This window comes from Mobula hypostoma, chromosome 3 (genome assembly GCF_963921235.1).
Source record: "Mobula hypostoma chromosome 3, sMobHyp1.1, whole genome shotgun sequence".
Classification (NCBI taxonomy): Eukaryota; Metazoa; Chordata; class Chondrichthyes; order Myliobatiformes; family Myliobatidae; genus Mobula; species Mobula hypostoma.
Genome location: NC_086099.1, coordinates 118,421,867 through 118,446,188, shown reverse-complemented (window position 1 = coordinate 118,446,188; position 24,322 = coordinate 118,421,867). Strand labels below are relative to the sequence as shown.

Sequence of the window (24,322 nt, the reverse complement as noted above, 5' to 3'; positions counted from 1 at the left end):
GTAACATAAGAGGAGCGTTTGATGGCTCTGGGCCTGTACTCACTGTAGTTTAGAAGAATGAGGGAGGATCTCATTGAAACCTACTAAATAATGAAAGGCCCAGATAGAGTGTATGTGGAGAGATTGTTTCATTTTAATAGGAGAATCTAGGCCCAGAAGGCACAGCCTCAGAATGTAGGGATGTCCATTTGCAACAGAGATGGAGGAATTTCTTTAGCCACATTTGGGTGCAACTGTGGAATTTATCTGCCATGGATGTCTGTGAATGCCAAGTCATTGAGAATTTTTAAAGTGGAGGTTGGTCAGTTCTTGATAGGTAAGGGAATGGAGTTACGAGGGATGATAAATCAGCCACCAGCCCAGATAGGCTGAATGGTCTAATTCTGCTCCAATGTCTTGCGGTCTAAGCACAAACAACAAAATCATTGCTACTCTTCAGACCACTGTCCTGAGTTCAAACCACTTTATCAATAATACTGCCATCATTTCAAGTTCTGGTGTGTGAATGCTTGATAACACCAGTGCTCAGCTGATCAACTCAAATTTGTCCTTGTTCACATACCTTAGACAGCATTCCAGCTTGATTTAATTACCTGGCACTGGCTGCATGTTATGACCATCTGCTGCAACATAGAATGTAACCACTATCCCTTAATAACACTGCCACTGAAGTTAACTGAACCAATGCTTGCTGCTGGGGTAATGAAGAGTACTGCAAAGGCAGGGTTTTCAGATACAAATTACTTACTCCCAACTCAAAGCACTTCACCACTGACAATACTTTGAGAAAGCAATGTGTGGCAGAATATACCACACTTGACCAGTGAATACAGTTGCAAAGCTAACACCATTTACAAAGCAAAGTCAATTGTCACTCATGCAGATCGATTGAGGTCACTCAATTCTACCAAAACTCATGCATTTTATTAATTGCTGACTGCTTTATCCATGATCCTTTCAACTTTTGCTTGAAAGCATTACATCCAAGGCAAAACCCTCTTAGGAGCACAAGTTTCAGTGTCTAAAGTAAGCAGACTCTTAATATGCAAACAACCCTTAGGTTGTTACCTCATCTTACTTTGCTTCAGCTCAAGTTTTCATTTTACTTCTGACAAGAGATTCTGCAGATGTTGGAAACTGGAGCATCACACACAAAATGCCTGAGGAACTCAGCAGGTCAGGCAACATCCAAGGACAGAAATAAACAATTGACATTTCAGCAAGAAACATCAAATGTTTATTCTATCCATTGATGGTGCTTGACCTGTTGAGCTTCTCCAGCATTTTGTGTGACATTTTCCTCTGTTCCTTGAGTTTATTGTCTTTTTTCTAAACAATTACTTTGCTCAAGTTGCTTTATAATTCTTTGGTTAACACTATTCACCCTGCATTCTTAAACAAGTTTACCGACAAACAGCCTGCAAGGCACTTCAGGAAGGAAGTGTTCTTTAGTAAACTAATCCAAATATCTTTCTTTTTAAAAATTTTAATGTGCAAATCACACAAACCATACATATCCAAAATTAGGTTTCTCAATTTTGTTCAAATCTGATCTTAGTGACATGCTTTTATAAGGCAAAGTATTCTATCAATTACAGCATCTGAATAGAATGGCTGTTTTATAACAATTTTATAGAACTGGAAAATAGCAATAGGAGATTACCATTTCACCTGAATTTCAGAGGATGCTGTTGGATGATGACCAGTCTCAATAATTAACCAAAACAGTCTCTACCAGGGTTCCTTAAACCTAAAAATACTTACCAAACAACAGCCAACTGGGTTTTCCAAATCTTCAGTTGATCTAGCCTCAATGCAATTTTGTGGAGATTGCACTAGCTAGTGTGTAAAGGTGCGCTTACATCTAACTCATATGCTACCCTGAGGAATGTTTTTATTTAAATTCATGTTAAATCCTCAGTTAGACCAATTCCTTGGAGCATAGGAGAATGATGTGAACTCAGAAGTTTATAAAATCTGAAGGGCATGGTTAAGATGGACAGTTTTTCCCCCAGGGTTGCAGAGTCCAAAAGTGAAAGGCATGGATACAAGAGGATAGATTTAAGAGACCTGAGCTAACTTTATACAGGGTACTGAGTACCTGGAATGAGTGACAGAAAGTGGTCAAGCTGTGGACAATTCTAACATTTAAGAGACATCTGGATAGGTAATGTTGGGAGAGGGCTTGGAAGGTTATATGCCAAACACAGAAATCTGGAACAAGCAGGAAGAATGTTATAGTCAGCACAGACCAGTTCACCTGAAAAGCCTGTTCCAAGCTTACTGTTGAATCAGTTTATGTACAATACCCTCAATTTAACCGTTGTCTGTACACACGTATTCGGACTGAGTGGAGGGTGAGATAGCTGCTATGAAGAGAAGTGGGAAGGGCGAGATAGAACCAGGTGTGGGGGGGGGGCAGGAGGTGGGGGAGAGAAGAGAAGAGGTGAAGGCCAAGACAGCTGCTGGAGGGTGAACAGGAAAATAAAAGCTGCCAGTGCTGGAATAAGGAAAATTGGACCCATTAAGGGATCAGCCCTGCCAATAAAATGTTTGCTGCCACATTTTACAATGTTTACAGCAAGTTCATGTTCAGAATTGGAATCATGATTGCACAGACGCACAAAGGCGATGAAATGCGATTATAAAAACTTCTCTGGGCCAAATAGATGGACCTCTTCTGGTGCGGCTCACTTGCCAAACTCAGTTTTAAAATCAGACTGTACACTTCCACTGAATTACCATAAAAGCCAAACTGATTGGAAGCGAGGGGGCTTCTCAGCAAATAAGAGTATGTCAATCTATCACTGACAAGGTAATTTAAAAACGCAAACACGAGGAAATTTGCAGATGCTGGAATTTCAAGCAACACACATAAAAATTGCTGGTGAACGCAGCAGGTCAGGCAGCATCTATAGGAAGAGGTACAGTCGACGTTTTGGGCCGAGACCCTTTGTCAGGAAGTGTGGTCGAAAAGTTGAAGAGCTGAAGAAATTATAGACACTCGGCCTTCTGTCCCACGATCCTCTCATATCCCTTTTGCCAATCAACTGTCCAGCTCTTGGCTCCATCCCTCCCCCTCCTGTCTTCTCCTATCATTTCAGATTTCCCCCTCCCCCTTTCAAATCTCTTACTAGTTTTTCATTCAGTTAGTCCTGACGAAGGGTCTTGGCCCGAAACGTCGACTGTACCTCTTCCTATAGATGCTGCCTGACCTGCTGCATTCACCAGCAACTTTCATGTGTACTGAAGGTAATTTATGAGTTGACGTAGCAGAAGGGACATTAACGTCTGCCTTAGTTTATCCACCCACTGCAAGAGCATATAGGAATTTTATTGCAAGCCAAATCAACTTAATGTTAAGGACCTTCTAGGAAGAGCAAGTCTTTTGGTCTCAACTGTGTAATCCATGCCAATTAGGCATTAGGCAAACTATCTGTCCCACTGTTCGAGATCCGAGAACTGAATTTTGGTTCAAAGATTTAAAATTAAAACTGGAGATGTTTTGGATTCTGATATAAAAGATGCTGAAAGCAAACTTTATAGTTGAGATCAACTATCTTATCTTTAAAAATACTAGTGTGAAAACAGCCTTCCCCTTTCCCAGTTGTAACAGATAGATTTTGACCAGAAATTATTTCCCCCCACATCAGCAGCCTGGCCTCGTGATTAAGGACAGCTCCACGTCCACAGCATTTCAGACTGCACAAGCTCTGATAAATTATTTTTTCCACTGGCACCCCTTTCCTCCCAGTAATATTTTATTTACATAACAAGCACAGTTTAATCACTCTGAAATACTAAAAGAAAGTAATGGAAGTGAAAAGTACAATGGCATGGAAATGTTTCTGATCAGCAAATAATATTAAAAGTGATAATCACCACCGGAGGTTTCAAATATGAAAATACCATTCTTCCCTCATCCTGAAGGTGAATTCTCCACGCACAGAAAATGAGTTTGCAGTGTAGGTTATAAATATTTTTACCAAAACTCAAATAAGGCAAATGCTGAGCAGTTGAATGTCATTGCCAATGCAATATTCCATACAGTACATATTGGTGTAAACAGAAAGTTACCAATGGAAAAGTTAATTTGTGTTGAGCAGAGATCAAGGCCTGTACCACCTGGATAAATTAGAATCCGAGAGTATTCTTGAGCACATCCTAATGACTCAATGGCAGAATAATACAAAACCATATACATTTGCCAGCTAAGAAATAAGGCTGTAGGTGTTCAGCTCCCCCACCCCCCCATCCACCGCTTCATTTCCTATTCTTGTACACCATCTCCAAATAGATCTGGATACATCTCCAGATAGTTTGTGGACTTCAGTGGGGGGGGGGGGGGGGGAGAGAGAAGAGAATGAAAGAACACAATCAGGAGAACCCTAATCGGTCCATATCAAAAGGTCAGCAGTGAAAAGCAGTAAGTTCATTCTGGACAATCTGTTGAGGGCTCAGCATATTGATGCAATTAAGGCAGTAGAGCAATGGCAATGAGGCGTTTGAGGAGATTTGGCATGTAAAAGACCAGCAAATTTCTACAGCTGTTCCATGGAGAGCATTGTCAAGTTGTTAGTCAATGTGCAGGATTGGCAAAAGCTGCAGGGTTGTAAATACAACCAGTTCCAATACAATCCTCTTCCTATCAAAGTCTTCGTCAGGCGGTGGTGTCTCACATCAGGGAAGAGGTACAGGTGCTTGAAGATTACGTTTTTATGAACAGACACTTCCGCTCCACCGGATTTCTGAATAGTCTATAAACCTATGAACACCAAGTCACAATCTGCCCTCTTTTTGCACTTTAAAATATTCTTATTGCAAGATAGTAATTTTTTGTCTATTGCACTGTACTGCTGCCACAAAATATCTTTCACTACAATGTCAATGTTAATAAATCTGATTCAATTAACAAGTTCTTAAACGCTTCAAAATATTTCCAGGACTTCAGTTTCAAAACACCCCAGTTTTTTGTTTTACAAATAATCTGATGGTCCAAGTTTAAATACAGTAGAAAGCAAAAACTTTGCAAATTTTCATGGATACTTTTCTCCCCAAAAAAATCTGTACACCCTTTTGTCACCAAGTTGAATTCATGCCGACATCCTACTTGTTGCCTTGAACCCATTTTGCAAGTGTATTTGCAAGGCCTGGATTATAGTACACGTGAACACCAGTACATTTTGGGTATGACAACTATTTGGACGGCCATATCTGCACCCGGTGTGTCGAGCTGCAGCTCCTAAGGGACTGAGTTAGGGAACTGGAGTCGCAGCTCGATGACCTTCGTCTGGTCAGGGAGAGCGAGGAGGTGATAGAAAAGAGATATAGGCAGGTGCTCACATGGGAGACAAACGAGTGGATAACAGTCAGGAGAGGAAAGGGGGAAGAGTCAGATACTAGAGAGTAGTTCTATGGCTGTACCCCATGACAATATGTACTCCTGTTTGAGTACTATTGAGGGGGAGGGAACAACAGCCTACACAGAATCTGGCACTGCGGCTCAGAAAGGTGATTCTGTGGACGTAGGAAAGAAACTCAGATGGTAGTTTGCCTCCCAGGTGCCAGGGTCTGGGATGTTTCTGATCGTGTCCACTATATCCTGTAGTGGGAGGGAGAACAGCCAGAGGCCGTGGTACATATTGGCAGCAATTACAGAAGCAGGAAAAGGGAAGAGGTCCTGAAAATAGACTAGAGGGAGTTAGGGAGGAAGTTGAGAAGCAGGACCGCAAAGGTAGTAATCTCGGGATTACTGCCTGTGCCACGTGACAGTGAGTATAGGAATAGAATGGGGTGGAGGATAAATGCGTGGCTGAGGGATTGGAGCAGGGGGCAGGGATTCAGATTTCTGGATCATTGGGACCTCTTCTGGGGCAGGTGTGACCTGCACAAAAAGGACAGGTTGCACTTGAATCCCAGGGGGACCAATATCCTGGCTGGGAGGTTTGCTAAGGCTACTGGGGAAGAGTTTAAACTAGAATTGTTGGGGGTGGGAACCAAACTGAAGAGACTGGAGAAGAGGAGGTTGGCTCACAAATAGAGGAAGTTTGGAGACAGCGCGAGGGAGGATAGGCAAGTGATAAAGAAGGGGCACGCTCAGACCGACGGTTTGAGATGGGTCGATTTAAACGCAAGGAGTATTGTGAACAAAGCAGATGAGCTTAGAGCGTGGATCAGTACTTGGAGCTATGATGTGGTGGCCATTACAGAGACCTGGGTGACTCAGGGTCAGGAATGGTTACTTCAAGTGTCAGGTTTTAGATGTTTCAGAACAGACAGGGAGTGAAGCAAAAGAGGTGGGGGTGTGGCACTGTTGATGAGAGATAGTGTCACGGCAGCAGAAAAGGTAGACGTCATGGAGTCTCTGTGGGTACAGGTTAGGAACAGCAAGAGGTCAATAACTTTACTGGGTTGTTTTTTTTTAAACAGGCCGCCCAATAGTAACAGGGATATCGAGGAGCAGATAGGGAAACAGATCCGGTAAAGGTGTAATAATAGTCATCGTGGGAGATTTTAATTTCCCAAATATCGATTGGCATCTCCCTAGAGCAAGAGGTTTGGATGGGGTGGAGTCTGTTAGGTGTGTTCAGGAAGATTTCTTGACACAATATGTAGATAAGCCTACAAGAGGAGAGACTACACTTGATTTGGTATTGGAAAATGTACCTGGTCAGGTGTCAGATCTCTCAGTGGGAGAGCATTTTGGAGATAGTGATCATAATTCTACCTCCTCTACAACAGCATTGGAGATAGGAACAGACAAGTTAGAGAAGTGTTTAATTGGGGTAAGGGGAATTATGAGGCTTTCAGGCAGGGACTTGGAAGCTTAAATTGGGAACAGATGTTCTCAGGAAAAGGTACAGAGGAAATGTGGCAAATGTTCAGGGGATATTTGTGTGGGGTTCTGCATAGGTACATTCCAATGAGACCGGGAAGTTATGGTAGGGTACAGGAACCGCGGTGTACAAAGGCTGTAATAAATCTACTCAAGAAGAAAAGCTTACGAAAGGTTCAGAGAGCTAGGTAATATTAGAGATCTAGAAGATTATAAGGCTAACAGGAAGGAACTTAAGGAAGAAATTAGGAGAGCCAGAAGGGGCAATGAGAAGGCCTTGTCAGGCAGGATGAAGGAAAACCCCAAAGGCATTCTACAAGTATGTGAAGAGCAAGAGGATAAGATGTGAAAGAATAGGACCTATCAAGTGTGAGAGTGGGAAAGTGTGTATAGAACTGGAGGAAATAGCAGAGGTACTTAATGAATACAGTCGGCCCTTATCCGCGAGGGATTGGTTCTGGGACCCCTCTGGACCTTAGGACCCAGCGCAACCCCGGACCTTATTTAACCTGTCTCAGTGCGGTCAGCATTAGGACCCGATGGCGGAGCTCTGAATCCGCAGTGTTTCTGTTCACGAAAATAATCACGATTTAAAATAAACTGGAAATAATAAAGTGATCGGAAAGAGGTGAAATGCCATCCGTCATTGGAAAAGCATTAGGCTACAGTCAGTCAATGATTGGAACAACTTTAAAGGATAAAACGAGAAAGGCCCAGCCCGATTAAAGCTACAATTATTACTAAGCAACGCAGTGGTTTAATTACTGAGTTTTGGGTTTTTGATCCTCCACATCAACCCGGCAGAGATGGACAGTACACTCGGGAGCGATCTGTCACTGGATCGAACTAGGGAACGGAAGTTCCCAAGCCCAGTGCTGAAACATAACGCTTAAGTATTTTATATGCATAGAAAGGTAAAACTAAGACAAACGTTTGACTAATTGACGCTACATAATACCGGATGTACCTGTTCCGACTTACTTAGTAAGAGAACTTGCGTTTTTTTTCGATCCCAAACACATCATCTCCAGATTACTTATAATACCTAATACAATGTAAATGCTATGTAAAATAGTTGTTATACTGCATTGTTCAGGGAATTCGCACATGCGGAACTCGCGGATAAGGAGGGCCGACTGTACTTTACTTCAGTATTCACCATGGAAAAGGATCTTGATGATTAGTGATGACTTGCAGCGGATTGAAAAGCTTGAGCATGTAGATATTATGAAAGAAGATGTGCTGGAGCTTTAGGAAAGCATCAAGTTGAATAAGTCACTGGGACCAGATGAGATGTACCCCAGGCTACTGTGGGAGGTGAGGGAGGAGATTGCTGAGCCTCTGACAACGATCTTTGCATCATCAACGGGGACGTGAGAGATTCCAGAGGATTGGGCTGCAGATGTTGTTCCCTTATTCAAGAAAGGGAGTAGAGATAGCCCAGGAAATTATAGACCAGTGAGTCCTACTTCAGTGGTTGGTAAGTTGATAGAGAAGATCCTGAGAGGCAGGATTTATGAACATTTAGAGAGGTATAATATGATTAGGAATCGACAGCATGGCTTTGTCAAGGGCAAGTTGTGCCATATGAGCCAGATTGAATTTTTTGAGCATGTGACTAAACACATTGATGAAGGAAGAGCAGTAGATGTAGTGTGTATGGATTTTAGCAAGGCATTTGATAAGGTATCCCATGCAAGGGTTAGAAACATAGAAAATAGGTGCAGGAGTAGGCCATTCGGCCCTTCGAGCCTGCACCATTTATTATGATCATGGCTGATCATCCAACTCAGAAACCTGCACCAGCCTTCCCTCCATACCCCCTGATCCCCGTAGCCACAAGGGCCATATCTAACTCCCTTTTAAATATAGCCAATGAACCGGCCTCAACTGTTTCCCGTGGCAGACAATTCCACAGATTCACCACTCTCTGTGTGAAGAAGTTTTCCCTAATCTCAGTCCTAAAAGGCTTCCCCTTTATCCTCAAACTGTGACCCCTCTTTCTGGACTTCCCCAACATCAGGAACAATCTTCCTGCATCTAGCCTGTCCAATCCCTTTAGGATTTTATACATTTCAATCAGATCCCCCCCTCAATCTTCTAAATTCCAAAGAGTACAAGCCTAGTTCATCCAGTCTTTCTTCATATGAAAGTCCTGCCATCCCAGGAATCAATCTGGTGAACCTTCTTTGTACTCCCTCTATGGCAAGGATGTCTTTCCTCAGATTAGGGGACCAAAACTGCACACAATAATCCAGGTGTGGTCTCACCAAGGCCTTGCACAACTGCAGTAGTACCTCCCTGCTCCTGTACTCGAATCCTCTCGCTATAAATGCCAGCATACCATTCGCCTTTTTCACCGCCTGCTGTACCTGCATGCCCACTTTCAATGACTGGTGTATAATGACACCCAGGTCTCGCTGCACCTCCCCTTTTCCTAATCGGCCACCATTCAGATAATAATCTGTTTTCTTATTTTTGCCACCAAAGTGGATAACTTCACATTTATCCACATTAAATTGCATCTGCCATGAATTTTCCCACTCACCCAACCTATCCAAGTCACTCTGCATCCTCCTCACAGCTAACACTGCCGCCCAGCTTCGTGTCATCCGCAAACTTGGAGATGCTGCATTTAATTCCCTCATCCAAGTCATTAATATATATTGTAAACAACTGGGGTCCCAGCACTGAGCCTTGCGGTAACCCACTGGTCACTGCCTGCCATTCTGAAAAGGTCCCGTTTACTCCCACCCTTTGCTTCCTGTCTGCTAACCAATTCTCTATCCACATCAATACCTTACCCCCAATACCGTGTGCTTTAAGTTTGCACACTAATCTCCTGTGTGGGACCTTGTCAAAAGCCTTTTGAAAATCCAAATATACCACATCCACTGGTTCTCCCTTATCCACTCTACTAGTTACATCCTCAAAAAATTCTATGAGATTCGTCAGACATGATTTTCCTTTCACAAATCCATGCTGACTTTGTCCGATCATTTCACCGCTTTCCAAATGTGCTGTTATCACATCTTTGATAACTGACTCCAGCAGTTTCCCCACCACTGACGTTAGGCTAACTGGTTTATAATTCCCCGGTTTCTCTCTCCCTCCTTTTTTAAAAAGTGGGGTTACATTAGCCACCCTCCAATCCTCAGGAACTAGTCCAGAATCTAACAAGTTTTGAAAAATTATCACTAATGCATCCACTATTTCTTGGGCTACTTCCTTAAGCACTCTGGGATGCAGACCATCTGGCCCTGGGGATTTATCTGCCTTTAATCCCTTCAATTTACCTAACACCACTTCCCTACTAACATGTATTTCGCTCAGTTCCTCCATCTCACTGGACCCTCTGTCCCCTACTATTTCTGGAAGATTATTTCCTTCGTGAAGACAGAACCAAAGTAATTATTCAATTGGTCTGCCAAGTCCCTGCTCCCCATAATCAATTCACCTGTTTCTGTCTGTAGGGGACCTACATTTGTCTTTACCAGTCTTTTCCTTTTTACATATCTATAAAAGCTTTTACAGTCAGTTTTTATGTTCCCTGCCAGTTTTCTCTCAATCTTTTTTCCCCTTCCTAATTAAGCCCTTTGTCCTCCTCTGCTGAACTCTGTATTTCTCCCAGTCCTCAGGTGAGCCACTTTTTCTGGCTAATTTGTATGCTTCTTCTTTGGAATTGATACTATCCCTAATTTCTCTCGTCAGCCACGGGTGCACTACCTTCCTTGATTTATTCTTTTGCCAAACTGGGATGAACAATTGTTGTAGTTCATCCATGCACCCTTTAAATGCTTGCCATTGCATATCCACCGTCAATCCTTTAAGTGTCATTTGCCAGTCTATCTTAGCTAATTCACGTCTCATACCTTCAAAGTTACCCCTCTTAGTTCAGAACCTTTGTTTCTGAATTAACTATGTCACTCTCCATCTTAATGAAGAATTCCACCATATTATGGTCACTCTTACCCAAGGGGCCTCTCACGACAAGATTGCTAATTAACCCTTCCTCATTGCTCAAAACCCAGTCTAGAATAGCCTGCTCTCTAGTTGGTTCCTCCACATGTTGGTTCAAAAAACCATCCCGCATACATTCCAAGAAATCTCTTCCTCAGCACCTTTACCAATTTGGTTCACCCAATCTACATGTAGATTGAAGTCACCCACTATAACTGCTGTTCCCCTATTGCACACATTTCTAATTTCCTGTTTAATACCATCTCCGACCTCACTACTACTGTTAGGTGGCTTGTACACAACTCCCACCAACGTTTTCTGCCCCTTAGTGTTATGCAGCTCTACCCATATCGATTCCACATCTTCCCGGCTTATGTCCTTCCTTTTTATTGCGTTAATCTCATCTTTAACCAGCAACGCCACCCCACCTCCTTTTCTTTCATGTCTATCCCTCCTGAATACTGAATATCCCTGAACGTTGAGCTCCCATCCTTGGTCACCCTGGAGCCATGTCTCTGTGATCCCAACTATATCATAATCATTAATAACAATCTGCACTTTCAATTCATCCACCTTGTTACAAATGCTCCTTGCATTGACACACAAAGCCTTCAGGCGCTCTTTTACAACTCTCTTAGCCCTTATACAATTATGTTGAAAAGTGGTCCTTTTTGATGCTTGCCCTGGATTTGTCGGCCTGCCACTTTTACTTTTCTCCGTTGTACTTTTTGCTTCTACCCTCACTTTACACCCCTCTGTCTCTCTGCACTGGTTCCCATCCCCCTGTTGTGAACTAACCTCCTCTCGCCTAGCCTCTTTAATTTGATTCCCACCCCCCAACCATTCTAGTTTAAAGTCACCACAGTAGCCCTCGCTAATCTCCCTGCCAGGATATTGGTCCCCCTAGGATTCAAGTGTAACCCGTTCTTTTTGTACAGGTCACGCCTGCACCAAAAGAGGTCCCAATGATCCAAAAACTTGAATCCCTGCCTCCTGCTCCAATCCCTCAGCCACGCATTTATCCTCCACCTCATCGCATTCCTACTCTCACTGTCGCGTGGCACAGGCAGTAATCCCGAGATTACTACCTTTGCAGTCCTTTTTCTCAACTCCCTTCCTAGCTCCCTATATTCTCCTCTCAGGACCTCTTCCTACCTATGTCATTGGTACCTATATGTACCACGACCTCTGGCTCCTCACCCTCCCACTTCAGGATATCTTGGACACGATCAGAAATACCCCGGACCCTGGCACCAGGGAGGCAAATTACCATCCGGGTCTCTGGACTGCGTCCACAGAATCGCCTATCTGACCCCCTTACTATCGAGTCCCCTATCACAACTGCCCTCCTCTTCCTTGCCCTACCCTTCTGAGCTACAGGGCCAGACTCTGTGCCGGAGGCACGGCCACTGTCGCTTCCCCCGGGTAAGCTGTCCCCCCCAACAGTACTCAAACAGGAGTACCTATTGTTAAGGGGCACAGCCACCGGGGTACTATTACCTGACTCTTCCCCTTCCCCCTCCTAACCGTGACCCACTTGTCTGCCTCCCGCGGCCCCGATGTGACCACCAGCCTGTAACTCCTATCAACTCCTCATCCTCCCTGACCAGACGAAGGTCATCGAGCTGAAGCTCCAGTTCCGTAACGCGGTCCCTTAGGAGCTGCATCTTGATGCACTTGGCGCAGATGTAGACGTCCGGGAGGCTTGGAGACTCCAGGGCCTCCCACATCCGACACCGAGAACAACAAACTGCCCTGATACTTATACTGCCCCTCTCCTCAAATAACAACAAAAAATGAATACCAAACCTTCCTCGCCTCGCTCGTTCCCGCCTAAGGCCGTTGAGCCGAAGCCCTTAAGTCTTCACTGTGCTCCCGGCTCACTCTGCCACCCGCAAACTCCGCTGCCCACTGTATGAGGCTCTGTTTCCTTTAAATCTGCCGCGCTGCACTGCCCAACGTCACACGCCTGCGCAGTCCCGCCTCTCTGAACGCCGTTGGAGAAAAAAAAAACGAAAATTTCAAAAATGTCTTCCTCCGCACTCCCGCTCCGACTCTCAGACTTCCTTCTTCGAATCAAACCCGAAGCAGGATTTCTGCCCTTTTAAATCTGCCGCGCTGCACTGCCCAACATCACACGCCTGCGCAGTCCCGCCTCTCTGAATGCCGTTGGAGAAAAAAAACCCGAAAATTTCAAAAATGTCTTCCTCCGCACTCCCACTCCGACTCTCAGACTTCCTTCTTCCTTCCTGGGGTTATTGAGAAAGTAAGGAGGCATGGGATCCAAGGGGACATTGTTTTGTGAATCTAAAAATGGCTTTCCCACAGAAGGCAAAGAGGGGTTGTAGACGGATCATATTCTGCATGGAGGTCAGTGACCAGTGGTGTGCCTCAGGGATCTGTTCTGGGACGCTTACTCTTCATGATTTTTATAAATGACCTGGATGCGAAGTGGAGGGATGGGTTAGTAAATTTGCTGATGACACAAAGGTTGGGGGTGTTGTGAATAGTGTGGAGGGCTGTCAGAAGTTACAGCAGGACATTGATAGGATGCAAAACTGGGCTGAGAAGTGGCAGATGGAGTTCAACCCAAATAAGTGTGAAGTGGTTCATTTTGGTAGGTCAAATATGATGGCAGACTATAGTATTAATGGTAAGACTCTTGGCAGTGTGGAGGATCAGAGCGATCTTGGGGTCCAAGTCCATAGGACGCTCAAAGCAGCAGTGCAGGTTGACTCTGTGGTTAAGGCGGCATACTGTGTATTGGTCTTCATCAATCGTGGAATTGAATTTAGGAGCTGAGAGGTAATGTTGCAGCTATATAGGACCCTGGTCAGACTCCACTTGGAGTACTGTGCTCAGTTCTTGTCGCCCCACTACAGGAAGGATGTAGAAAATGTAGAAAGAGTGTGGAGAAGGTTTATAAGGATGTTGCCTGGATTGGGCAGTATGCCTTATGAAAATAGGTTGAGTGAACTCCGCCTTTTCTCCTTGGGGCGGTGGAGGATGAGAGGTGATCTGACAGAGGTGTACAAGATGATGAGTGGCGACCTGACAGACGTGTACAAGACCTCTGACAAGACACAAGATTGTGTGGATAATCAGAGGCTTTTCCCCAGGGCTGAAATGGCTGCCACAAGAGGGCACAGGTTTAAGGTGCTTGGGAGTAGGTACAGAGGAGATGTCAGGGGCAAGTTGTTGTTTTTTTTAAAAACACGCAGAGAGTGGTGAGTGAGTGGAATAGGCTGCCAGCAACAGTGGTGGAGGCAGATATGACAGGGTCTTTTAAAAGACTTCTGGATAGATACATGGAGCTAAAAAAAAAAAAAGGGCTATGGGTAACCCCAGTAATTTCTAAGGTAGGGACATGTTCGGCACAACTTTGTGGGCCGAAGGGCCTGTATTGTGCTGTAGGTTTTCTATGTTTCTATTTCTTCACTAAAGCACTTTGAGGCTTTGGGCAAAATGAGACTGCACTTAGGTTGGGCGAACCACCTTTCGGATTCCATCTGGGTAGTCTCCAACATGGCATGAGCACAGATTTCTCCAATTTCCAGTTATTACTCCCCCTTCTCTTTCTATTCCCCATTCTGATTACCGTATCATCTGCTGTTTCTCCTCACCTGCCCATTCTTCTGATCAATGATCATCTTAGATTTCTCAGGCCTTGACTCCTTCCACCTATCACCCCAGCTTCTTTCTTCATCCCCCTTCCCTACCCACCTTCTCCCTCACCCATCATTTTGCCAGACTGCACTCCTTCCCCTCTCTACCTTTTTAATCTGGCTTAGACCCCCTTACTTTCTAGTTCTGATTAAGGACGTCAACCCAAAATGTCAACTGTTTATTCCCCTTCACAGAAGCTCACTTACTTGCCGAGTTCCTCCAGTATTTTGTGTGTGAATCCATTAGTGGGTATCGTTGGAGGCTATAGAAGACTAGACAACTGCACACTAACAAACTCTGGGCTCCAGTAGCTATAAAAATATCATGTATTTAGATTGTCCCAAAATTCAAGCCTTTTAACAAGTCATTCAGACTTATCTGCAATACAGATGAACAGCATTAGATCTCCGAACTGAAATGCAAGCCATGTAGTTTCATACCATTGCTTTCTTATCCGCAATTCTAAATTGCTCAAGTTCCCATCCCTTTGAAAATGACACTGAATTAACTTCTACATTTTGAATGTTATATTACAGTTCATGATTAAAAACTTCTCATTTCACATTCAAATCTTTTGGTTTTAAAATATGACCGTTACCTCTATATTGACCCACGAGAAAATTTACTTTGAAAATGCTGATCAGGGTACTTATAAATATATTTCAAAGTACTGTACATTCATACTGTAATCATTTTAGGTATAGAATTAAACTTCTCTTCAATTCCACAAGGCACCTTAAAATGTTTATAGAACCATTATCCCAAACTTGTACAAGTCCAGCCAAATAGTGCTCAATATTTGCACACTCCTTTGATTGATGTTACCTTTTCTTTACTCTTAACAGGGCTAGTGGACTTGGATACTGAACCGGTAGCTTCTTTCTCCACAATTCCAAAGTAACGCTGCTCAGACTGTGTGTGAAATGACACCGTCCCTTTTGGAAGCTTTTTAATACGGATTGCATGATTCCTTTGAGCTGAAAGAACGTCCTTAGGAAAAATAAACACATGAAAATTTCACAAATAAAACAAAGACACAAGGAATGTACTGCTATACAAATTTACTGTGTAATCTACAGACTAAATATTTTGAAAGTTATCTTAATTAAGAAATAATGTGAATACTGGTCTGATTAAAAGTGCCATAAATGTGAAAGCTTTCATCTTCCAGCACCATTCAAGCAGAAAGACTAAGCTTTATTTTGCAGGTCTATTGCCTTCCTGTCCCTCCTACATTTAAAACCGCCTAGGATTCAAACACCATCTGTGTTAAAAGTATGATTTATAGTTTAAAAGTCTAGAATCATTTACCAATAATCCTTAGTAACACAACTTCAAATGATTATCGAGATCATTCCTCAAATGCATACCACACCTAGGTGACATAGCCCCAAGCCCCTAATTGCTGTGAAATTAAGCCAAAACTCAGCTAAAAATAAGCTTCCTCTTTAATCTTGCACTGAAGTCCTACACTTGCTCAATTACTGGCTTATGAATTCCATGGTAATGTAGCTAGTGAAAAGCCAAAGTGATCACAAATGGTTGACCTCAGGTTGAGGGGTCTTGACTCATGTCACGAATATTAAATACTGGTCAATTTCTGGGTAGGTGGTTGAACTGTGGTGATACAGTCCCACAATTTATGCACATTTCTAGCAAATATGTCTGCATCTTGGTAATCACTAACTAGATGCATTCTACCAAGTAATACTGAAACCTGTTTCCAATCTTGCATCTTCATTCTTACAGTTGATCATCTACCCAGAGAACCATGTAAAGTCCCCAAACATACCTCTAATAATCTGAGTATTGATGCATAATCCAAGACTAGTCTTTTACATTTTTAACACACATCTGACAATCTTGGCATAATGCTGTTACTTCACTGTAGGTCAGTTTTCTTGTATCAAGGTAAATCTTACCCTTTCATTAACTTAAAACAATGAATGACTAGTGGTAAATTTAGTGGACAAGGATAAAACTATAGAAAATGTCTGCCTCAAGCAACTTGCTATCATTAAAAATTTCAAACTTTTGTTCATTTGCATTGAACCCCCCCCCCAAAAAAAAACATCTCCACTGCATTCACATTTTTTTCTTTAGTAAAGGACTTTGTGATCCCTGGGATACCATTCTTTCTGACAGCCAAGATGCTCCATTGTCAGAAGCTAAATTAAGAAACCAACAATAAGTTCAGTCAATCAACTGCACCATTCCACATTTATCAGAACTAGCATTCCTCCAAATGAACCCAAAGTTAAGTAGTATTGCACATAAAGTACCATGTTGGTTAACATGGCAGTTAAGCTCATTGAATGTGTTATCAAACTAACTTTCAATGTTAACACAGGCAATTTCAGTGTAAATTACCTTTACACAGTGTGTTCAACAAACCAAGAATTAGAGGACAGGGATGTTGCTCCTTTATCAGCTAACAACTTAGATTCTAATAAAAACACTTAATACAAAAACTAAATCACTTACAGGGACAACAGTGAATTCAACCTCATCCGAGATGTGAAGCTGCAGACTATCCATGATCTCACTAAAGTGGAAGAACATTCGAGTATCGCGATCTACACATTTAATGAAACCAAATCCATCGCGCATAGCTGCAATCACACCCTATAAAAACAAGAGAACCTGTAACTCATCAGGGAAAGAATACACAATTATAAATACTTTCAGTGCTATTTAAGTATTTTTAGTTCATCGATAAACTTCTCATCTATACTTGTGCTCCCAATGTTACGCCCATCATCATTTACCACCCCTTCCAAACCACCAGTGCTTTTAAGGTCATTAATAATTAGATGTATTTTAACAGGTTACTTGTATTAATTGTTAAAAAGATTTTAAACTTACCATTTCTCTAGTTTCTCCAGTTAACTCAAACGAATCAGTCAGAATTTCAATATTTGTAGCACGTTCTAATTTGTCACGTCGATCAGTAGAGATATTAAACCTGACATGGTCACCTTCTAATAGAGTAACTTTAGATCTGGTATCCTTATCTCCAAAGGGAAGCTCTTTGGAAATGGTAAAGTTTACTTTGATACGTCCTGGCAAAGGATCAGTCTACAATTTAAAAAAGTTGCAACGCTTAGTAAATAAAAGTGACAGATGTCTTATCATTAGTAATTATTAGAGAAACAGCAAACTCAAGTAATGTAATTTGAGCAAAACTATAGAGAAACATTTTTGCAGAGAAGAGTCCAGGCTATCAGTAACTAGAATTGTCTATGGACCAATTACTTGCAAAAGGATGTTTATATACGTACTGGAATATTTTGTGGTTTTACTCATTTGTTTGCACTTATTTCATTAATGTTCGAATATTTTGATACCACTGTCACATGACCCCACAGTCACATGACCCCACAAACTAAGCAGTTGAAACCAATGATAGCATTAACAATTACTGCTATTATCAGTGAGTGACTAACTGACGATGCCTTTTCAACACCACCTAATGGCATTAATCCACAATAAATTCCATTTCTCAGTTAGAAACTTCAAAGCAAGTAAGATTTTGACCAAGATTAGCCATGATTACTCCATACCTGATGGATAGTTTATACAATTCATTTCCTTATATTTAAGTTTCAAATGTACTGTTATTTGTTGAAATTTACTGTCATTTGTTCAGCCATTACATACTGGCATACAGAATTATTATTGTACTTTTCAGCACATTTCTCACTTTCCCATCTCCAACTTTATTGAAAAAATTGTTAATGTCATTTTTGTTAAAATATTTAGTTTTGCTAATTACCAAATATTTAACATGATAAACAGTAATATATTGTATAACTGCAAACACGAGGAAATCTGTAGATGCTGGAAATTCAAGCAACACACATAAAAAATAAAAATGTATAACAGCAAATTTGCCATACTTCTGCCACAGAGAACACTTGTTACTACATCATACAACTATGTATTTAAAAACATGTACATGAATGTTTGAAATAGTGAAATTGTACACGGTTTACCTGGGTTTTACTGGATACTTTTGGAATAACTTTGGTGACAGTTCCATCAAACTGTTCAATACTAACATCTTCAAATATAACAGTTCCTTGGGGTAACAGTTTTACTTCAGTGGCAACTTCTTTTCCCTAGCGGAGGGAGGAAAAAATCACTAGACCATTGTCTTTTTATTAAAGCTCAAGTTTACTAACTGAGAGCACTTAACACTTTGTACTAACTCTATACTGGCAGCTCATCAAGGTGAAGAAAAAACTTAGAAACATTCTAATAATTAAAGCTATCTTCCGACCAGCAAGAGCATCATGAAACACATACATTTTTTAGGATATCCACAAATGCTAATTGCTCACAAAATCATAATTATCCTACCCCTTTAAGATGGTTGTAATAGCAAATCTGAAATCTTTTGTAACTAGACACCACATAACCCAGATGGCTCTGATTATTACAGAAATTAGTCACATTACTGCACCTTCAGTAGTACACGCCACTTAAATGCATTATGGTAACTTAATGTTTACCTAGATTAATGCTCAATAGACATGGCTTGGAGTGGATTACAAATAGGAAAGCAGATATACTGCTCTCAGCTTACTTTAGAAAGAAATTTAAACAATACATTTTAATAGAGGCAAATGAATGCAGGCAGAATAATCCAAGCATTCTGAAGTCTACTATTGCCATCATGCAGAATGAATTACCAAATATTGAATGCCCAGGTTGATCATTCCACTAAAGCAATAAAGTGGGTCAAACTAATATTTCACTTGAAACCCATGGAACATGGGTGGAAGTCCTTTTGCAACTTCAGCAACTTAATAGATATACTGGGCAATCAAGTTGGTTGAACTGGAGTTCAGAAATAGCGCAATGCTTGTTCCCTTCCAGTTTTCCAAAAAAAACTTTTACCACAATCTGTCTTACACCAATTAACTACCTTAGCATAGTCTCAGAGTAAGCACACTGAAATAGTGTTGTTTCTTGAAAGAGTATCTTCATTGAATCCCAGAAAGTACAGCTTCTGTGGATTAACCAGCCAAACGTGCAGGTACCTTATAGTTTTTTTTGCATTTTAAATACTACTTACATTTCTTTCTTTGATAGTGAACTCCACATCATCCCCTGGCTGCAATGTGTCCAGATTTCCTTTGAATTCACTATAATGGAAGAAGATCTCTTTCACAAGGTCACCTCTTTCAATGAATCCAAATGCTTCCTGGGAATTTCAGTAAACAATATTGTTAACACATACAAGATCTTTAGATTAAACATGTAACAATGTTTTGATTCAATTATGTTGGCTTAACAATAAATGCAATAATTATCCTTTCTTGACAAGCAGACACCTGCAATAGCATAACCATTTGCCCATGCTATAAAAATTTAGCCAAATACAGAAAAGATGCCTTCTATTTGCATGCTCTCTGATACACACTCGATTTTCATTTTTAAAGTGAGAAAGAAATAAGATGGGAATGAGCTAAAAATTAGGTTTCTGATATAACATTTACAGTATTTCATAACTCAATTTGAAATGACTTCAAATGAATAAGATGTAGGATAATTTTTAAAAGGCATTTTGTATCTACAGTTTTTAGATCTGGTAACTTTCTTCAGGGAATTAGAGGACACTGACTGGACATGATCATCTGAATGATCAAAAAGGCTTAAGCAAAGTAACTTGTTCCAGTGGTCACTGGTTATAATTCAAGAATCCATCATGCACTTCTGAAACATCTTTTCAAATAAAATGGTTACTGCCAGGAACAGACAATTTAGCTCCCGCCCCCGCCCCCAAAACAAAACAGGTCTTAGAATATTAAAGAAACAGCAGAATATCTTCAGCGTGAGATTTTCCCCAACCTTCCCAAAATCCAGGAAATTTGAACACTGGGACTGAATATGAAAGTGGATTCAAGATTAAAATAAAACATGATCCAAATGACTAGAGGAGGCTCCACAGGTAACATCCTACTTTTTCCATTTCTTATATCCAAAACTTGACTCTTAACTTTTTAATATTTAAGCAAATATACATTTAGAATATTAAATGCATCCAAATTTTCCCCAGATTCAGATAAGATCAACCATTCTTGATTTTTTTCAAGAACAAATTGTGTTACTTTTGCCCCTGTAAATTTTTTAGTTAGGAAAAATAAACAAATCTGCCATCTTCCTTTCAATGGAAAATTTCCAGCTTTCCGTAAAAACATTGCATGCATCTCCTCCAGTATAAATGGGAAACATACCTTCATAGCACAAACTACTCCTTGACATCGGCCCTGTTTCTTCTTCACCAGTACAATATTGTGAGCATTTACAGCACCAGTACTGAGAAATACAATGATCTGTAGTTAGCAGAGATCATGTACATTACTGAACTAAATTTAGTGAGAAGCTGAGTGGCCAACTTCTGCTTATTTCTTACTCAATTATCAAAAATTGATTCAATGTATGCAGAAAACATCCACAAGTAACCTGTAAAATTTGGGCCACTTCAATTGGTGAGCAGCTGAACAATGACAACACCTGGGCCAGAACTTGCTGAATAAACAGTTTATCACAAGAAATGGAAATCCCATTTGTACTTGTTAAATTATATCCATACATTCAAGGAATATTAGAACTGCAATCTGTTTCTTTGAATACAGTTAAACCCCCTCAATGATGCTGTGATAAGTATTCCAATAATGAAAATTTATTTCAACATTACTCTTCTGCAGACAAGTTAAAGCAGAGTTTCTCAACCAGGGTTCTGTGATAGATTGTGATTAAAATAAACATTGTTTTGAGCATTTGCAGTGGTGGGCAGTGGTCTCCCAGCCTAGTATGGCACTGTGCAGTAGGATGGTGTTTATTTGGTTGAGTCCATTCTCACAGTTTTCAACATGAGACAGGCAAGGCTGTTGATAACTGGTGAGTGCTGTGGTGCACAGAGGCGAGGATGGTAAGCTGATGAAGAGCGTGAAGTGTATTTTCCGAGCAGTGAATGGCTTCACCCAACTTGGGCTGTGTCATCAGCCTCTCCCTCCCGAATTATCCAGATTGATGAGTCAACAGATTTCACCAATAACTGTCACGTTGTAGCATTTGTAAGATTTGTGAATGATGGTGAAATTCAAGAAAAATATATTACTGCTGCAAAAGCTGCCAAATAAAAGCAAAGGCCAAGATATTTAATGTTTTGTCTTCCTATCTGGAAACATGTCTATCTTGGAGGAACTGTTGGCTCTGTACTGATGGTACTTCATTAATGGTTGGCTCCATAAGAGGTTTCATTTCTCTTGTTTAAAAAAAATCCTGACTTTGTCACAACACACTGGTTTCTTCACAGAGAGTTGCTGATATCAAATACCCTTGGAGATGAAATGCAGAAGGTTCTGGATGATGCTACAAAAATGGTTAACAGACCAGTTCATTCGAGAATGTTTAAATACTGAAAACATGGACAAAGAGCACACCATACTCCTACTACATACAGAAATCCAGTAGCTTAGCAGAGGAGGAGTTCTCAACAGGGTAGTTGAGCTGAGAGGAGGATTGCAGTAGTTTCAGTAAAAGAACAGACCAGATTTTGCTGAAGATGGAATGGCTGCAGAAACTAGCCTACCTGGCAGACAGTTTTCATCATATGTACCAGGTGAAACAACTCTCTGCAAGAAAATGTTTTGACTTCAAGTAACAAGATTCTTGGATCTAAAAAGAAACTTTGGAAAAAATCTTGAAATGTTCCCATTGCTGCTTGGGCTTGAGAGCGAGGAAGGATATCAGAAAGTTTCAAATCTTATTGAAAGCCACCTGGAAGGACTGCAGAACAAAACTGTACAGTATTTTTCCTTCTTTCAATGCAAGTGTATGACTGGGTGTGGGACCCTTTCTCTGAATCTCCTGCTTAGCCTGAGAACATGACTTTGAGAGAAAAGGAAGAACTTTGAGCTGCAGCCTGATTGTACACTCAAGGTGAGATTTACTAACCTGCCACGGACAAATTTTGGATCTCTCCAGAAGAGTATCCTACCATCCATAGGAAAGCTATGAATATTTTGCCGCAGTTTTCACCTTCTTACATTTGAACACAAACTTTTTCTTGTTTAACAAGCAAACAGCAAGGACAGATACAGTCTTATTTCAGTTGAAGGTAAAATCTGCATGTGCTTATATCAAGTTCAACCCAGAATTGAATATTTGTGCAACCAAAAAACAAGCACAGGTTTCACATGCTGAACCTATTTTTGAGCCAGATCATGTCACTTACCAAGAAAATGCTTATAAAACTGTGTCTTGGGCTATATTCATATTGCCTTGGCTTACGGTTTTTGGAATTTTACTATTCAACATTGTCAATGTGTTGTAAATAGCATTAAAATCAATTTATAACCTTTATTTTAGATCTACTGAGCCTGCCTTTAGAAAAATTAAATCCCATTTTGGCTTAAGCCAGTTATTTAACAGAAATGTATTATGCTTGCCTACGAGTTTTTAAAATTTATGAAAGGGAAAGAGATAGATTTCAAGGAAGGGAAGCTAAGCTTAACTAGTTTTTTTTCCCCCAAGAAAGGTTGGCTAAAAATTCAATCTCTACTCAAAAGAACTTTGACAATTATTTTTGTATTATTATATCTACACTTTACTGATCACACTAATGTACTGCGAATGGTAGGCAGTGACTAGTGGGGTACCGCAAGGCTCAGTGCTGGGACCCCAGTTGTTTACAATATATATTAATGACTTGGATGAGGGAATTAAATGCAGCATCTCCAAGTTTGCGGATGACACGAATCTGGGCGGCAGTGTTAGCTATGAGGAGGATGCTAAGAGGATGCAGGGTGACTTGGATAGGTTGGGTGAGCGGACAAATTCATGGCAGATGCAATTTAATGCGGATAAATGTGAAGTTATCCACTTTGGTGGCAAAAACAGGAAAACAGATTATCTGAATGGTGGCCGATTAGGAAAAGGGGAGGTGCAACGAGACCTGGGTGTCATTATACACCAGTCATTGAAAGTGGGCATGCAGGTACAGCAGGCTGTGAAAAAGGCGAATGGTATGCTGGCACTTATGGCAAGAGGATTCGAGTACAGGAGCAGGGAGGTACTACTGCAGTTGTACAAGGCCTTGGTGAGACCACATCTGGAGTATTGTGTGCAGTTTTGGTCCCCTAATCTGAGGAAAGACATCCTTGCCATAGAGGGAGTACAAAGAAGGTTCACCAGATTGATTCCTGGGATGGCAGGACTTTCATATGATGAAAGACTGGATGAACTAGGCTTATACTCGTCAGAATTTAGAAGATTGAGGGGGCATCTGATTGAAACGTATAAAATCCTAAAGGGATTGGACAGGTTAGATGCAGGAAGATTGTTCCCGATGTTGGGGAAGTTCAGAACGAGGGGTCACAGTTTGAGGATAAAGGGGAAGCCTTTTAGGACCGAGATGAGGAAAAACTTCTTCACACAGAGAGTGGTGAATCTGTGGAATTCTCTGCCACAGGAAACAGTTGAGGCCAGTTCATTGGCTATATTTAAGAGGGAGTTAGATATGGCCCTTGTGGCTACGGGGATCAGGGGGTATGGAGGGAAGGCTGGTACAGGGTTCTGAGTTGGATGATCAGCCATGATCATACTGAATGGCGGTGCAGGCTCGAAGGGCCGAATGGCCTACTCTTGCACCTATTTTCTATGTTTCTATGTAGATACAATTTATTTATTTTAAATACAAGGGTTCCCTGAGACCCAAGAATTATTTCCAGGGTTCGTCCAGGGTAAAAAGGTTGAGAAAGGGCGAGTTAAAGGCAGATAGAACAACACAAAATTCTTCAGTGGATCCTGACCAGTTACTGTCAAACAGTCTAACCCAGTGATTTCCAG

The 24,322-nt window shown here is 41.3% G+C and overlaps 1 protein-coding gene across 4 annotated transcripts in view; it reads right to left on the bottom strand.

The window, feature by feature from the left end:
- The window catches only part of csde1 (cold shock domain containing E1, RNA-binding), a 101,174-nt gene that overhangs the window by 34,582 nt on the left and 42,270 nt on the right, over positions 1 to 24,322 (bottom strand). For all 4 annotated transcript variants that reach the window (XM_063043644.1, XM_063043645.1, XM_063043646.1 and 1 more), the window contains 6 exons: positions 20,704 to 20,785; positions 19,542 to 19,670; positions 18,457 to 18,582; positions 17,327 to 17,539; positions 16,946 to 17,086; positions 15,287 to 15,451 (listed from right to left, as the gene is read on the bottom strand). In XM_063043644.1, coding sequence (XP_062899714.1) covers positions 15,287 to 15,451; positions 16,946 to 17,086; positions 17,327 to 17,539; positions 18,457 to 18,582; positions 19,542 to 19,670; positions 20,704 to 20,785 — 856 coding nt within the window. The remainder of the gene's footprint in view (positions 1 to 15,286; positions 15,452 to 16,945; positions 17,087 to 17,326; positions 17,540 to 18,456; positions 18,583 to 19,541; positions 19,671 to 20,703; positions 20,786 to 24,322) is intronic.